This window comes from Dama dama, chromosome 26 (genome assembly GCF_033118175.1).
Source record: "Dama dama isolate Ldn47 chromosome 26, ASM3311817v1, whole genome shotgun sequence".
NCBI classification, from domain to species: Eukaryota; Metazoa; Chordata; class Mammalia; order Artiodactyla; family Cervidae; genus Dama; species Dama dama.
In genome coordinates this window covers 20,636,345-20,652,988 of record NC_083706.1, presented here as the reverse complement: position 1 = coordinate 20,652,988, position 16,644 = coordinate 20,636,345, and the positions used below count along the sequence as shown (strand labels likewise).

At 38.5% G+C, this 16,644-nt stretch overlaps 1 protein-coding gene across 4 annotated transcripts in view; it reads right to left on the bottom strand.

The window, feature by feature from the left end:
• The window catches only part of CEP162 (centrosomal protein 162), a 105,317-nt gene continuing 88,673 nt past the window's right edge, over positions 1–16,644 (bottom strand). For all 4 annotated transcript variants that reach the window (XM_061130494.1, XM_061130496.1, XM_061130492.1 and 1 more), the window contains 2 exons: positions 14,625–14,759; positions 1–1,544 (listed from right to left, as the gene is read on the bottom strand). In XM_061130494.1, coding sequence (XP_060986477.1) covers positions 1,341–1,544; positions 14,625–14,759 — 339 coding nt within the window. In that variant the 3' untranslated portion in view covers positions 1–1,340. The remainder of the gene's footprint in view (positions 1,545–14,624; positions 14,760–16,644) is intronic.

Genomic DNA, 16,644 nt, shown 5'->3' with positions numbered 1-16,644 from the left:
TAATAACCAAAATAGTTTATAACTTATAACTCTTTCACATAAAAAAATAGCAAACTATAATTAATGCTTTCTATCCTTAGGAAAAGGACATTAAAAATGCTGGACATTAATACATACATTAATTGTATTCCTTATATTTGATTTCCACATTTCACATTTACTACCTATAAGTTTACCAAGTTCTACTTCACATGTCCTTTATAAAGTACTTCACTTTGTAATGATTATTCTAGAATTCCACTTGCTGGCATGTGGTTATTGAGCACTTAGAATGTGGCTGGTTCAAACTGAGATGTGCTGTAAATGGAAAACTTACCTGATTTTGGAAACTTGGGATGAAAAACAGAATGTAAAATCCCAATTTTTATATTATTTTAGCTATATCACATAAATTACCAAAATTAATTTCATTTGTTTCTTTTTACCTTTTTAAATGTGGCTATAAAAATTTTTAAATGACACGTGGCTCACAGGACCCTCCTATCGGACAGCAGTGAGCCAGAACAGCTGAAAACAAAGCGGCCACCAAGGGGCGCCCCAGCGACAGCTCTCACTTGCCAGTATCTCCCGTGCTTATTGTCTGCTTTCCGAAACGGAACTGTGAAGTAGGAGAATAATCTGGCTACTTTTAATTATTTTATAATCTGGCATGCTTTTAATTTCTTTAGTGAACATATATTTACTTCTTAAATGAAGTAAATATGTTGCATTCTGTTTAGAGTTACAAAAGAGGGACTGGCATTTGAGACACATAGCATAAACAAAACTGAATAAATCAAATTCCCCTATTACTTGTGATGTATACCTTTCACCTTGCATCAGGTGCAAAATGAGGCACCTAGAGGTGGAAATCTGGGAGAACACGATAGTTCACTATCTACCTACTCGTCAGAATGAACATGAAGCACTATTACACCGGTGACTGTCTGAGCCACAGTGCTCACATTGCCCCATTTCTGTGAGAAAGAGGAGCTGTTCTTCTGGGCAAGAATTAAAAATACACACCGAGTCAATAATGGCCAAGTATCTGCAATTTTGTTGTCCTCCCATATCTAGTGTGTAAGTGAGGCCTTTTGCAATAAATAACACCAGTTCTAATCATCTGCCATAAAGGGACTGTCAGTAAATTATTTAAAATGTTGATAACTAATTTTTTCCAGTAAAATACACCATTAATGCTGCTTTTATTTTCCCCTAACTGGTAAAATATAATTTATTTTGAAATGTTGTTCTTGTGTTCCAGCAACATACTGGATCACTTTTTTCAAAAGCCTCCTTCTGACAGGGACCCCAGCCATCTGCAGGCCTCTCTGTGAGGTCACGTGACATGTGAGTTTCTACTAATACTCTGGTGCGTTCACTTCTGCCAGAGTAGCTGGCACAACCACGCCCTGCCGATGCAGCTCTCGGAGAACGTCCAAGATCGAGTCCAACTCCGTTCGGAACTTGTCCAGCTCCCGATTCTTCAGCTGTGCAAGTCTTCTCCATTTCTCAATTTCTTTGTTTTGCTCGGTTTCTACTACCTGGTGTGTCTGCTGTATCATCTGCAAATTAAAAACACCACATTACGGTTAAGAGTTTATCATGGGGATAACGAGCCTCCAACAGCTTCTAGGAGCTCAATGGGGCCAGCGCTGACAAGGGTAACCTGGCGACCTATGTGTCAGAGGGGATGGGGCAGCGGGAGAGGAACCTTACCCAACAGGCCCCATTAGGTCAGGAAAGGCTTATAAGCAAAGAGTAAGTGGGAATTTTAGTATCTAATTCTGATAGGGAGTTAAGAAGTTTAAAGTTTTTTATTTTAAGCCTGGGTTGGGGGCAGGGCAGGATACCATTTAAAGCATTTAATACCTTGGAATGAATTCAAACATCCCTAAAATGCTGTTCTTAAGAACTGCACTTGAGATGCAATCAAGACAGTTTTAATGCAACATGTCACTCATGAACCATACAATGACACCTATCACGTGCCAGGCTTGGCTTCAAGTCTCATATATGTTAACATTTAATCTTGTAACATGCCAGGAGATATTCTACATATCCATCTCCATTTAACAGGTGGGGAAAAAGAGTCACAGATAAATAAAACAATTAACTTGCCCTAGATTCACACAGAGGCCACTGGAGGCAGAGTTAGAATTCACACACAATGGGCTGGCCCCAGGGCCCCTGCTCTTAACTACCCATACTAGATCAGTTTTTTTCAGCTGTGAAGTAAGTACCTTCTCCAGTAACTTACAATACTGTTCTTATAATTTTATTAATAAAATACCTTACCAGAAGGGAAATGTTAATCACAGACATTACAAACCACACAAAGCTAGCCATAAAAAAATAACTGGTTAAGGCAACAAAACCAATAATATTTCCAGACATTATACATGCTGAACCTCTGCAAGAAAATTTATATTTATAATTCTGCCTGGCTATTGAATAATTACTTCATAATTTATCAGTGAAATAAAAGAATTTCAGACATTGTATAAATAGGTGCTTGAGTTATGGGGAATACAAAACGCTGTATGAATTTTCAGTTCATTATTTTGATGTCTCATATATTAAAACTTGGCATTTAATGACTTGTCAATCATATTCAGACATAATTGACATAACATTGTATAAGTTTAAGGTATACAGTTAAAAGACGTTAACTCCTTGGAAGGAAAGTTATGACCAACCTAGACAGCATATTAAAAAGCAGAGACGTTACTTTGCCAACAAAGGTCCGTCTAGTCAAGGCTATGGTTTTTCCAGTAGTCATGTATGGATGTGAGAGTTGGACTGTGAAGAAAGCTGAGTGCCGAAGAATTGATGCTTTTGAACTGTGGTGTTGGAGAAGACTCTTGAGAGTCCCTTGGACTGCAAGGAGATCCAACCAGTCCATCCTAAAGATCAGTCCTGAGTGTTCATTGGAAGGACTGATGTTGAAGCTGAAACTCCAAATGTTTTGGCCACCTGATGCAAAGAGCTGACTCATTTGAAAAGACCCTGATGCTGGGAAAGATTGAAGGCAGGAGGAGAAGGGGATGACAGAGGATGAGATGGTTAGATGGAATCACCGACTCAATGGACATGAGTCTGGGTAAACTCCGGGAGTTGGTGATGGGCAGGGAGGCCTGGCAAGCTGCAGTCCGTGGGGTCGCAAAGAGTCGGACACAACTGAGCAACTGAACTGAACTGAAGTTATGCAAAGAAATGACACGATGTATATAAATACTGTGAAATGATTACCACAATAAATTAATGTGTCACCACATAAGATTCAAAATTTTTTTGTGATCAAAAGATTTCTTTCTTAGCAACTTTCAAATATACAATGTAAGTGTTGACTACAGTCAGCATGCAGTGCATTATACACCCAGAACTTCTATTGTACTACAAGTTTTAACCTTTGACCATTTTATCCAATTCCCCCACATCTACGCCCTGCCTCTGGGAACTACCAATCTCATCTTTAATGTTTTGTTTTGTTTTTTTTTAAAGAATACACATATCAGATCATAGTGTCTGCTTTTCTCTGTCTAACTTTGCAAAAGCCCTTAAGGATCCATCCATGTTTTTGCAAGTGGTAGGATTTCCTTTTTTTTAATGGGTGAATACCATTCCATACTATCCCATTGTGTGTGTGTGTAAATATATATATCACATTTTCTTTACCCATTCACCCACTGATGGACATGTCTTGGCTGATGTAAATAATACTGCAAATACTGTAAATAACACTGGCTGCACCAATTTACACTGCCACCAACAGTGCACAAGAGTTCTTTTTCCTCCACATCCTTGTCAATACTTTTGCCTTTTCAATAATAGCCATTCTCCAGATGGTGCCTTGGTAAAGAATCCACCTGCCAAGCAGGAGACGCGGGTTTGATCCGAGTCAAGAAGATCCCCTGCAGTAGGAAATGGCAACCCACTCGAGTATTCCTGCCTGGGAAATTCCATGGACAGGGAGCCTGGCGGGCTGCAGTCCATGGGGTCACAGAGAGTCGGACACAGCCGAGCAGACAAACGCTCTTTTGATACGCCTCCGGGTGGGTTTGACGTGCATTTCCTCATAATTAGTGGTGTCGAGCATCTTTTCATACAGCTGTGGGGCATTTAAATACCTTGTTTGGAACAACGTCTATTCAGGTCCTTTGCCCATTTTTTAAATTAGTTTTTTTCTTTTTTTGCTACTGGGTTGTATGAGTCAGAGCTTGCTTTTACATCATTTTGATTATTTCCTTGATTGTGCAGATGCTTTTTTAGTTTGATGTGGGCCCATTTGTTTATTTTGTTGTTTGTGCTTTAGGTATCACATCCAAAAGGGATCTATGACAAGACACATATCAGTGAACTTTTACCCTGTGTTTTATTCTAAGAATTTTATGGTTTCTGGTCTTTAATCCATTTAGAGTAATTTTTGTGAATGATATAAGACAGGGATCTAGTTTGTCTTTTGCATGTAAATATTACATTTCCCCAGAACCATTTATAAAGAAAAGTATCTTTTCTCCACTGGGTATTCTTGGCTCCCTTATCAAATATGTACACCTGGATTTATTTCTGGGTTCTAGAGTCCATTCCATTGGGCTGTGTGCTTGTTTTTAATGCCAGGACCACACTGTTTTGATTACTACAGCTTTGTAATATAATATGAAATAAGGAAATGAAGACACCTCCTGCTTTATTGTTCTCCCTTAGGATTGCTTTGACTCTGCATGGTCTTTGTGGTTCCATACAAATTTCAGAATGGTTTTTTTATCAGTATGAAAAATGCCATTGGAATCTTGACAGAGATCGCAGTGAATCTATAGATGGCTTTGGACATTTTAACAGTATCAATACTTATAAATCATGAACATGGAATACCTTTGTCTTTAATTTCTTTCATCAATGCCTTATAGTTATCAACATATGGATCTTTTACCTCCTTGGATAGATTTATTTCCAAGTATTTTATTCTTTTTGATATTATTATAAATGGAATTATTTTATTCTTCAGATAATTTGTTGTTAGTATATAGGAACATTACTGAATTTTGTATACTGATTTTGGTATCAAAGAACTTTACCGAATTCACTGAATTCACCAGCAGTTTTTAGGTAGAGTCTTTAGGATTTTCTCTATATAAAATAATGTCATTTACAAATAGAGGCAGTTTCATCCTTTGCCTGACTGCTCTGGCTAAGGCTTCTAATACTATGTTGAATAAGAGTGGTGAGAATGAGCACTCTTCTCTTGTTTCTGATCTTAGCAGAAAAGCTTCCAACCTGTCACTATAGATTTTGATGTTAAATGAAAGGCAACTCACTCCAGTAGTCCTGCGTGGAGAATTCCATGGACAGAGGAGCCTGGTGGGCGACAGTCCCTGGGGTCACAAAGAGTCGGACACGACTGAGAGACCAATGCATACACATGTGGTCCTGTTATATGTGGCCTTTATCATGTTGAGGCATGTTATTTTTATACCTAATTTGTTGAGTTTTTATCAAGAACGGGCGTTCGTGTTAAAGGTTTTTTCCTACATTGATTGAAATGTGTGCATGTGTGTGCTTAGTCATGTCCCGCGGACTACAGCCCACCAGGCTCCTCTGCCCATGAAATTTTCCAGGCAAGAATACTGGAGTGGGGTGCTATTTCCTACTCCAGGAGATCTTTTCACCCAGGGATTGACCCTGTGTCTCTTGTGTCTCCTGCACTGGCAGAAAGATTCTTCACCGTAAGTGCCACCTTGGAAGCCCTGCTTATGATGATGATATGATCTGTATCTTCAGTCAGAGTCTGAAATAGTATGTGTATATGTATAAATGAACCACTTTGCCGTACACCAGAAACTGACACATTGTAAATCAACTACTCCACCAGAAAAAAAAAAAACCAACAGAACAATGAAGTCAAAAGATTGCTCTAGCACCACACAGAGTGGAACCTTTGCATTTTCTAGTGGTGACATGTTTCCTAGATTAACAGCAGAGATGTCTGTAAGAAGCTATAGGTAGTGTATTTTTTAGGTCTTGTGTTTTTTTTTCCCCCAGAATTGAAATTATGGAAGAAATTTAGTATTTTTAGTCAGGTGTGAAAGGGACCTTTTGAAACTATGGCTTTCCTTGCTATTTGGAAGCTGCTCTCAGTTCTGAGTTTGTAATTTTATTGGAGTAGTTGATCTACAATGTTGTGTTAGTTTCAGGTGGACCGCAAAGTGATTCACTTATACATATACAAATATTCCTTCTTTTTCAGATTTTTTTCCTATATAGGTTTACTACAGAATACTGAGCAGAATTCTCTGTGCTATACAGTAGGTCCCTATTGGGTATATATTTTATGTGTAGTGGTGTGTATACGGTAATCCCAAACTCCTAATTTATCCCTCCCTTACATCACATTTCCCCTTTGATAACCATAAGTTTTTGAAAGTCTGTTTTGTAAATACATTCACTTGTGCCATATTTTTTAGATTCCACATAAAAGCAATATTGTAAGATATCCTTCTCTGACTTGCTTCACTTAGTACGATCATCTCTAGGACCATCCATGTTGCTGCAAATGGTATTACTTTGTTCCTTCTATGGCTGAGTAATATTCCATTGTATGTATGTACTATATCTTCTTTATCCATTCCTCTGTTGATGGACATTTAGGTTGCTTCCATATCGTGGCTATTGTAAATAGTGCTGCAATGAACAGGGTGCATGTACCTTTTCAAATTATGATTTTCTTCAGATATATGCCCAGGAGTGGGATTGCTGGGTCATAAGGTATTTTGATGTTTAGTTTTTTAAGGAACCTCCACACTGTTCTCCAGAGAGGTTGTTCCAATTTACATTTCCACTAACAGTACATGAGAGTCGCCTTTCCGGCACTCACCGTTTGTACACTTTCTCATGATGGCCATTCTGGTATGAGGCGCTATCTCACTGTAGATTTGATTTGCATTTCTTTCGTAGTTAGTGATCTTGAGCATCTTTTCTTTCCTTTTTGGCCATCTGTATATGTTCTTTGAAGAAGTATCTATTTAGATCTTCTGCCAGTGTTTGACTGTTTTGCTTTTTTGATAACAGAGCTGCATGAGCTGTTTATTTTGGAGATTAATCCTGTGTTGGTCACTTCCTTTGCAGATATTTTCTCATGTTCTGTGGACTGCCCTTTTCTTTGTTTATGGCCTCCTTTGCTGTACAAGAGCTTTTAAGTTTAGTGAGGTCCTGTTTCTATTGCCATTATTCTAGGAGATGAATTAAAAAAAGATATTGCTGCAATTTATGTCAGTGTTCTGCCCATGTCTTCTTCTAAGAGATTTGTCATATCTAATCTTACATTTAGGTCTTTATCCATTTTATTTTTGTGTATGATGTTAGAAAATGTTCAAATTTCATTTTTTTTTTAAAACTGAAGGATAATTGCTTTATAATGTTGTGTTGGTTCTGCTGTACTACGTATGTGTGTATTTACATATATGTATACACATATATACATGTATGTAAAAACCCCTCCCTCGTGGGCCTCCCTCCCATTCCCCACCGATCCCACCCAGGCTGTTGCAGAGCACCAGGCTGAGCTTCCTGTGTTATACCACGGCTTCCCACTAGCTAGCTATTTTACACATGGCAGTGAGTATACACATCAGTGCTACTTTCTTCCTTCATCCCACCATCTCCGTCCCCTGCTGTGTCTGCAAGTTTGTTCTTTGCGTCTATGTCTCCATTCCTTCCCTGCAGGTAGGTTCATCAGTACCATTTTCTAAGTTTCACATAGATGAACTAATACACAATATTTGCTTTTCTCTTTTTGACTTACTTCACTCTGTAGGTCTTCCCTGATAGTTCAGTTGGTAAAAAATCTGCCTGCAATGCAGGAGACCGCGGTTTGATTCCTGGGTTGGGAAGATCTGCTGGAGAAGGGATAGGCTACCCACCCCAGTATTCTTGGGCTTCCCTTGTGGCTCAGCTGGTAAAGAATCTACCTGGAATGCAGGAGACCTGGGTTCGATCCCTGGGTTGGGAAGATCCCCCCTGGAAAAGGGAAAGGCTACCCAGTCTAGTATTCTGGCCTGGAGGATTCCATGGACTGTATAGTCCATGGGGTCACAAAGAGTCAGACACAACTAAGCAACTTTCACTCTGTATAAGAGGCTATACATTCACCATTTCAGATCAACTGACTCATACTTGTTCTTTTTATGGCTGAGTAATATTCAATTGTATATGTGTACTACAACTTCTTTATCCAATCATCAAAGGCCATCTAGGTTGCTTCCATGTCCTTGCTATTGTAAATAGTGCTGCAATGAACACTGGGGTGAATGTATTCTTTCAAACCATGGTTTTTCCCCAGATATAGACCCAAGAGTGGGATTGCTGATCATACAGTAGTTTTATTCCTAGTTTTTCACAGAATCTCCATACTGTTCTCCATAGTGGCTGCATCAATTTGCATTCCTACCAGCTGTGCAGGAGGGCTCACTTTTCTTCACATCCTCTCCAGCATTTATTGTTTGTAGATTTTTTGATGATGGCCATTCTGACTGGTGTGAGGTGATATCTCATTGCAGTTTTGATTTGCATTTCTCTGATAATGAGCAATGTTTCATGTGTTTATTGGCTATCTGCATGTCTTCTTTGGAGAAATGTCTATGTAGGCCTTTTCAGGCATCTGTCCCTGCATTGGGCCTTTGGGTGGGTGGTCTTTGTGTGCAAGCCCATTAAAACTATTTCTCAAGTTTGCTATAGCCTTGTGCGTCTCGTGGACACAAGCCCTGTTAGCTTTCAAAGTTGGACTTTTGCCAGGGCTCATCTCTCAGGTTCAGGAATTAAAAGTTGGAGTGTCCAATGGGGTTCAAACACTTTTTCCTTCAGGGAGAAGCTTGGGTTTTCAGTTCCCTATTAAATGTGAATCACTGTGCTAGGGGAGAGGTTTATGGTGAGATTGTGTCTTATCCTTTCCTACCTACTTTGATGTGGTTTTCTTTTTTCTCATTTATCCAATGTGTAGGAGGTGCTCAGTTATTTTGGGGGTTCTGTCCTGAAAAAATCATTCTGTATGCTGTAGATCAGTGTGCCCAGGGGAGGAGGTGAGTTCAGGGTCTTTCTACATTGCCCACTTGAACTGGAACCTGTCTCTGACCTTTGAAAACTTAATTATGTGTTTTAGTGTAGCCCTTCATGGGGTCTTCCCTGATAGCTCAGCAGGTAAAGAATCCACCTGCAAAGCAGGAATCTATGTCCATATCTCTCCCGAGGAGTTTTAGCCATTACTGCCTTTAATAAACTTTCTGTCCCTTTTTCCTTGACTTATCCTTCTGGGATTTCCATAGTGGGGATAATATTTTTTCTGATGGTGTCCCATAAATTCCACAGGATTTCTTCACTTTTTCATTCTTTTTCTTTTTGCTGGATAATTTCTTTTTGCTGGATAATTTCTCTGACTGGATAATTTCAAATGACCTGTTTTCTAGCTTACTGATTCTTCTGTATGGTCAAGTCTGCTGCTGCAGTTGTCTATTGAATTCTTCAGTTCTATGATTCTTCTTTTTTCTTTTAATGGTTTATATTTCTTTGCTGAATTTGTTTTGGTCATGTCTGTTTTCTGACTTCTATACAGTTGTCTTTCTGTGTCCTTTTGTAGTTAACTTAAAAAGGACTTTTATGAATTCTGTGTTAGGACAGTTCACACATCTCCATTTTGTTATAAGCAGTATTGGAGCTTTATTAGTTTCCTTTGGTAGTATTATATTTAACTGATTTTCATGATCTTTGATTTTTGTGTTGGTATCTGTGCATTCGAGTAAATGGACTTCTTTTCTAGACTTTATATGTTGGCCTTGGCAGAGACAGTCTGTTGTCTATTAGCTCAGCTTGGGGTTTTGGACAGGTCAGCTGGTAGTGTTCTTGGGCAGGTGGAACTTGCTATCAGGGTCTCTTTTTTGGGTAAGGATACTGCCTGAGCTCTGAGGTCAAGAGGCTGCTGCTGGCTGGGACTGGACAGGACTGGAAGCCAAGTGTGTCTATAGGATGAGTTCTGCAGTTACCTAGATCTTCTGGTCATGCTTTTTATTCAGACTCTACTGAGTACTACACTTACCAGTAGATGGTGCCATGAATTATTGGGGTGGCAGAAAAAGTCCAAGATGGGATAGACTTTTTGGGGACCTAAATCAGGCAGAATTGTGACTGAGCTTCCACATTAGATAAGACTACTAAGCCAGTGGCTTAGCTTTGCAGATAGACAGTGTTGCTGTCTAGGTTCTCTGGGCTCAAGTGCCATTGTAAGTGAGGCTGCAGGATGGGCTACACAGCTTCTAGGAACCTGGTTAGGTTTCCTTGCTGGGGGAGCTGGAAGCTGTATTCAGCATTAGATGGGGATATGAATTAGCTTTCCTACACAGGCAGGTGGTGGAAAAGGTTCCAAGGCTGGCAAGGCTCATTGTCTGGGGTACTGTATCAGGCAGAGCTGTACCCGGATATCCCTGGCCATACAGGGTCAGCAAATGTGAACAGCCACTGGTTGGCATCTACTTGGGCACTACTCTGAGCAGGAACTTGGTCTACCACGAGTCAAGTGCTGGTTACTGTAAATCCTGTCCCCTTTTTCTGTTTCATCCCCAATGGCCAAGCCCTATAGATTACCCCTGAAATACCCATGAAGGAAAACTCGAATGGGTCTCCTAGGAAGCAATCCACAATGGTGGGAGAGCTGGATGTTCACCTTGGATTCTCTTCTAAGGGAGGAAAAATGCTATCAGTTTGGTTGTTCATCTTACACTTCTAATGTGGTCCTTCTTGGTCTCTCTGGTGTAAAAGTGTGCTTCACTTCACCTGTGTTCCCAGACTTTCAAACTGCGTCTTATTTATAGATAGTTGCTAGGTGGTCTTCTTCTAAGGGATACTGAAGTCAGGAATGAACTATTTCACCATTTTGATGACGTCTTAATTTTTTACCATGCTATACATCAAACTGATATCTATCATCTTTCTATATATCAAGGATGTCCTAAAAACCCTACTATATTTTTGCTTAAGCAAGTGAAATAAATTTTATAAACCATATTGAAATAATATATAGAGAACTTATATATATGTTTATATATCACATTTGTTTATAATAAGACTACAAAATATGTCCTAAGGCTATAATATAGTATGTGCTTATAACAAGTAAGAAAGCTAATGTTAAACAAGTAAGAAAGCTAATGTTAAATATTACAACCATTTCCTTACAACCATTTTCTACAACAGGAATTATATAATATGGGTAGGCTCTGGTAATCTGGTGACACACCATGGTGCCTTATTTCTACTATGACTGGTGGTTTCTTAGAATATAATGTTTTTAAGAGAAGTGCACCAAAAAAAGCCTAAGAAACCAAGTACATTATTCTCTTTGTGTTCCATTTCACATTTATTAGTTTCTGTATGATAAAGAGCTAGAATCTTGGTATGATTAAGTAGAGCTAGGGTTTCTCTGTGGAACTTGGGCTATCCATAAAGCTTTGCATGTATATGATAATTGTTGTTTTCAAAGAGTATATAAATTTATATACTGTTTGTATGTGCCCCACCCTCTCATTCATATGTTAAAGCTCCAATACACAGTTTTGCTGTATTTGGAGTAAGAAACTAATTCAAGTAAAATGAAGTTACAAGGGTGGAGCCCTAGTCAGACTGGATTAGTGTCCTCATAAGAAGAGGCATCTATGGCTGGTTTTGGAATTAGGGTGATGGTGGCCTCATAGAATGAGTTTGGAAGTTTACCTTCATCTGAAATTTTCTGGAAGAGTTTGAGTAAGATAGGTGTTAGCTCTTCTCTAAATTTTTGGTAGAATTCAGCTGTGAAGCCATCTGGTCCTGGGGCTTTTGTTTGCTGGAAGATTTTTGATTACAGTTTCGATTTCCTTGCTTGTGATGGGTCTGTTAAGATCTTCTATTTCTTCCTGGTTCAGTTTTGGAAAGTTATACTTTTCTAAGAATTTGTCCATTTCATCCAAGTTGTCCATTTTATTGGCATAGAGCTGCTGATAGTAGTCTCTTATGATCCTTTGTATTTAAGTGTTGTCTGTTGTGATCTCTCCATTTTCATTTCTAATTTTGTTATTTGGTTCTTCTCTGTTTCTTAATGAGTCTTGCTAATGGTTTGTCAATTTTGTTTATTTTTTCAAAAAACCAGCTTTAGCTTTGTTGATTTTTGCTATGGTCTCTTTAGTTTCCTGTGCATTTATTTCTGCCCTAATTTTTAAGATTTCTTTCCTTCTACTAACCCTGGGGTTCTTCATTTCTTCCTTCTCTAGTTGCTTTAGGTGTAGAGTTAGGTTATTTATTTGTCTTTTTTCTTGTTTCCTGAGGTAAGCCTGTAATGCTATGAACCTTCCCCTTAGCACTGCTTTTACAGTGTCCCATAGGTTTGGGTTGTTGTGTTTTCATTTTCATTCATTTCTATACATATTTTGATTTCTTTTTTGATTTCTTCATGATTTGTTGGTTATTCAGAAGCGTGTTATTTAGCCTCCATATGTTTGAATTTTTAACAATTTTTTTCCTGTAATTGAGATCTAATCTTACTGCACTATGGTCAGAAAAGATGACTGGAATGATTTCAATTTTTTTGAATTTTCCAAGACCAGATTTATGGCCCAGGATGTGATCTATTCTGGAGAAGGTTCCGTGTGCACTTGAGAAAAAGGTGAAGTTGATTGTTTTGGGGTGAAATGTCCTATAGATATCAATTAATTCTAGCTGGCCCATTGTGTCCTTTAAAGTTTGTGTTTCCTTGTTAATTTTCTGTTTAGTTGATCTATCCATAGTTTTGAGTGGGGTATTAAAGTCTCCCACTATTATTGTGTTACTATTAATTTTCTCTTTCATACTCATTAGCGTTTGCCGTACATATTGTGGTGTTCCTATGTTGGGTGCACTCCTGAAGCTCAATTCCAGAAAAATAAATGACCCAATCAAAAAATGGGCCAAAGAACTAAATAGACATTTCTCCAAAGAAGACATACAGATGGCTAACAAACACATGAAAAGATGCTCCACATTCACTCATTATCAGAGAAATGCAAATCAAAACCACAGTGAGGTACCATTACACGCCAGTCAGGATGGCTGCTATCCAAAAGTCTACAAGCAATAAATGCTGGAGAGGGTGTGGAGAAAAGGGAACTCTCTTACACTGTTGGTGGGAATGCAAACTAGTACAGCCACTATGGAGAATAGTGTGGAGATTTCTTAAGAAACTGGAAATAGAACTGCCATATGACCCAGCAATACCACTTCTGGGCATACACACTGAGGAAACCAGATCTGAAAGAGACACATGCACCCCAATGTTCATCGCAGCACTGTTTATAATAGCCAGGACATGGAAGCAACCTAGATGCCCATCAGCAGATGAATGGATAAGGAAGCTGTGGTACATATACACCATGGAATATTACTCAGCCATTAAAAAGAATTCATTTGAATCAGTTCTAATGAGATGGATGAAACTGGAGCCCATTATACAGAGTGAAGTAAGCCAGAAAGATAAAGAACATTACAGCATACTGACACATGTATATGGAATTTAGAAAGATGGTAACGATAACCCTATATGCAAAACAGAAAAAGAGACACAGAAGTACAGAACAGACTTTTGAACTCTGTGGGAGAAGGTGAGGGTGGGATGTTGCGAAAGAACAGCATGTATACTATCTAGGGTGAAACAGGTCACCAGTCCAGGTGGGATGCACGAGACAAGTGCTCCGGCCTGGTGCACTGGGAAGACCCAGAGGGATCGGGTGGAGAGGGAGGTGGGAGGGGGGATCGGGATGGGGAATACGTGTAACTCTATGGCTGATTCATATCAATGTATGACAAAACCCACTGAAATGTTGTGAAGTAATTAGCCTCCAATTAAAAAAAAAAAAAAAAGAATTCTAAAAAAAAAAAAAGAGGCATCTATTCGCCCTTCCCCACCCCACAGAGCACACCCAGAGGAAAGGTCATCTATAAGCCAGAAGGAGCTCCCACAGAAACTGAATCAGCTGGAAGCTTGATCGTAAACTTTTAGCCTCCAGATGCTGTTTTCTGTTTTTGAAGCTACTTGGTTTATGATATTTTGCTGTGGTAGCCAAAGCAGACTAAAATACACTGTTCAAGCAAACCTAAGCATCAGGACCAAGGCTAGTGCTTAAACACACATCAAACCCTTCTGCTGTCTTTAATTTCCATTAATTTATCTGTGTGTAGTTCTTTGTAGTAATCATAATGTTAACAGTGCTAGGCAAACGATATTTTAAATGATCCCATTTCAATATAAGCCTGTACCTTACTAACATTTACTGAAATGACTTAAATATGTAACATGTTTTCCAAGAGTCCTATTCCCAGGGTAAAATGCCTATCTTTTAGGCATCCATCAATAATTAAGGACATAATACAAAAGCTGTTTCTCTATTTTTCTAGGTATAAGGTAAACCAATCTTTAGGTATTTGAGAATTAATCCTATTTTCTCTTAAAAGCTATACATTTATCTATAATAAAATCAATATATAATGAAAACACTCTGAAAGAAGTAATCTGTTAGGGATGACAAAAACATAGTAAACTGGAGGACTTAAACGTGAAGACCTGCACAAACGTGTAAAAGTATAATTTACTAATTTACCTGCTGAAGCTCCTGCTCTCTCTGCTCATGTCTCATTTCCATCTGCTTGATTTTCTTTTCTAAGACCATGAAATGTTTCATCTCTGGTGTATGATTTTCTTTGGCTTCTCTTAATTCTTCCAAGAGTTTTGTAATCTGAAGTTGAGATATGAAATAAATGGCAAATTATAAGGAAATAATTCATTTTTCACTGGCAATCATTAGAAGTAAGAACATTCACTGTATATTCTTTGTATAAAATTTCTTTAGACCAGAGACTTTTTGTTAACATCAAAGGTATCTGGAGTTGTTAAGAGTAATAGCTTTCACTTCTTCGGTCCAGAAAGTAAAGACTCATCCTAGCTCTGAACTGACCTCACATTTGAAAAGGTTCCAGATGAGTGGACCAATTTCTCTCTCCCAGGTATGCAGGCTGGCTGTAGTGCTCAAAATTAAGTTGGGCACTTTCTTTGATGTATTCAGCCTTGCTACAAAGTATATGTTAATAGTGTGACTACTTTTTGGATTAAATAATACATTTAAAGCACACAGAGGGTTCAATAAATATGAACCCTTTTTTGTCAACTCCCTGTAATTCTATTTGTAATTCTCTTCCAGTTCTTATCATCTTTAACTTGTAATAACTCACTCCACATGTGACATGCACATATAAAACAGAGATGAGTAAGCGCTGGGCTCTCTCTGTGCTGGTCATGTCTCCGGTTCCAGAGGGCACGGTCCCTGTCCTCACGGAGAGGACAGTCTAGCACAGTACCTCCTTTCTCATGTCACGGCCCAGAGAAAAAAATGGTAAAATTTTTACGGCACCAGGGAGTGAAATGGAGGTGATATGAAGGATCTCTATATTGGACTTCATAAAACAATTAATAGCACTCTTTATACCATATAATTATGATAACCTGCAAACTGTTATCAAAAGGCAAAATAATTAACAAACAAATGAAAATAGATAAAGTTAGCAGTCATGTTTTACAAGGAACCACCTAGTACCTAAAAACACCAATAATACTTAAAAAAAAAAAAGAACCAATATACTCTTCTGAAGTTAGTTTAAAAAATGTGAAAATATAAGCAAATTAAATCAGTGGCAAATCTAAACAGTTTAAATGCAGGACATCCTGGATATCACCAGTGACCAAAAGAATAAACAGACTTTAATGGGGATGACTTACAGAAAGATGGGGGAGATGCTGTACAGACCATGCCATGGTGATGAGTGGTGGGCAAAAAAATCATGTCTGAAAACAAAATTGTAAAAAACAAACCCCTACAAACAAAAAACTACGCCCAAAATAAAACAAGCAATGATTATTGAACTAAGAAACTTGTCAGAAGCACTGTCATACATGTATTAGTCAAATATCACTTCATCCTCTACCAACATTTTAATGATTGAAAAATGACTGAGTTTGTTTTCAGATCACCTTTCCAGTCACCATCATCTTGTGACCACAGGTGACCCACAGGAGAGTTCTAGTCTAGAGGAAGGAGCAGTTGAGTGAATGACAATTCTAACATGATATGCTGCAGTGGAGAGTTGCGTGCGTAGTAAGGTGGTGAGTGAGGGACTTGTAACCTGAAGGAGAGGTGGCCGCAGGACTCTCAACCGGAGGCAGCTGTGTCTGAACTGAGTCTTAAAGGATAAGCAGTAATGAGTTACGGCAGTATCGTGGCCTAGGTGTTATGCTAAGGACAAATGTTAACTCGGTTGATCTTTTTTATCAACACTTATATTTGTTTATGGTCTCATTACCAAACAAAACATAAGCTCCATGATAACTGGGATTTTGTCTTTATTCTTCAGTTTTCCTAGCTCCTACAGCTGTGCCTAGCAGAGAGTAGGTGCTTAGCAATGACCCGTGAATCAATCAATGGAGTCACCTTTCAAAGATTAAACATTCATTTGTAAATTACATAAATTCAGAGATTTGGTTCTAGACAAAGAGTAAAGATACTTTCCTTCATTTGTTACCTCTTAAAAAGCACCTTTAAGAGTATAATTAAAGCCTTTAAAAAAATT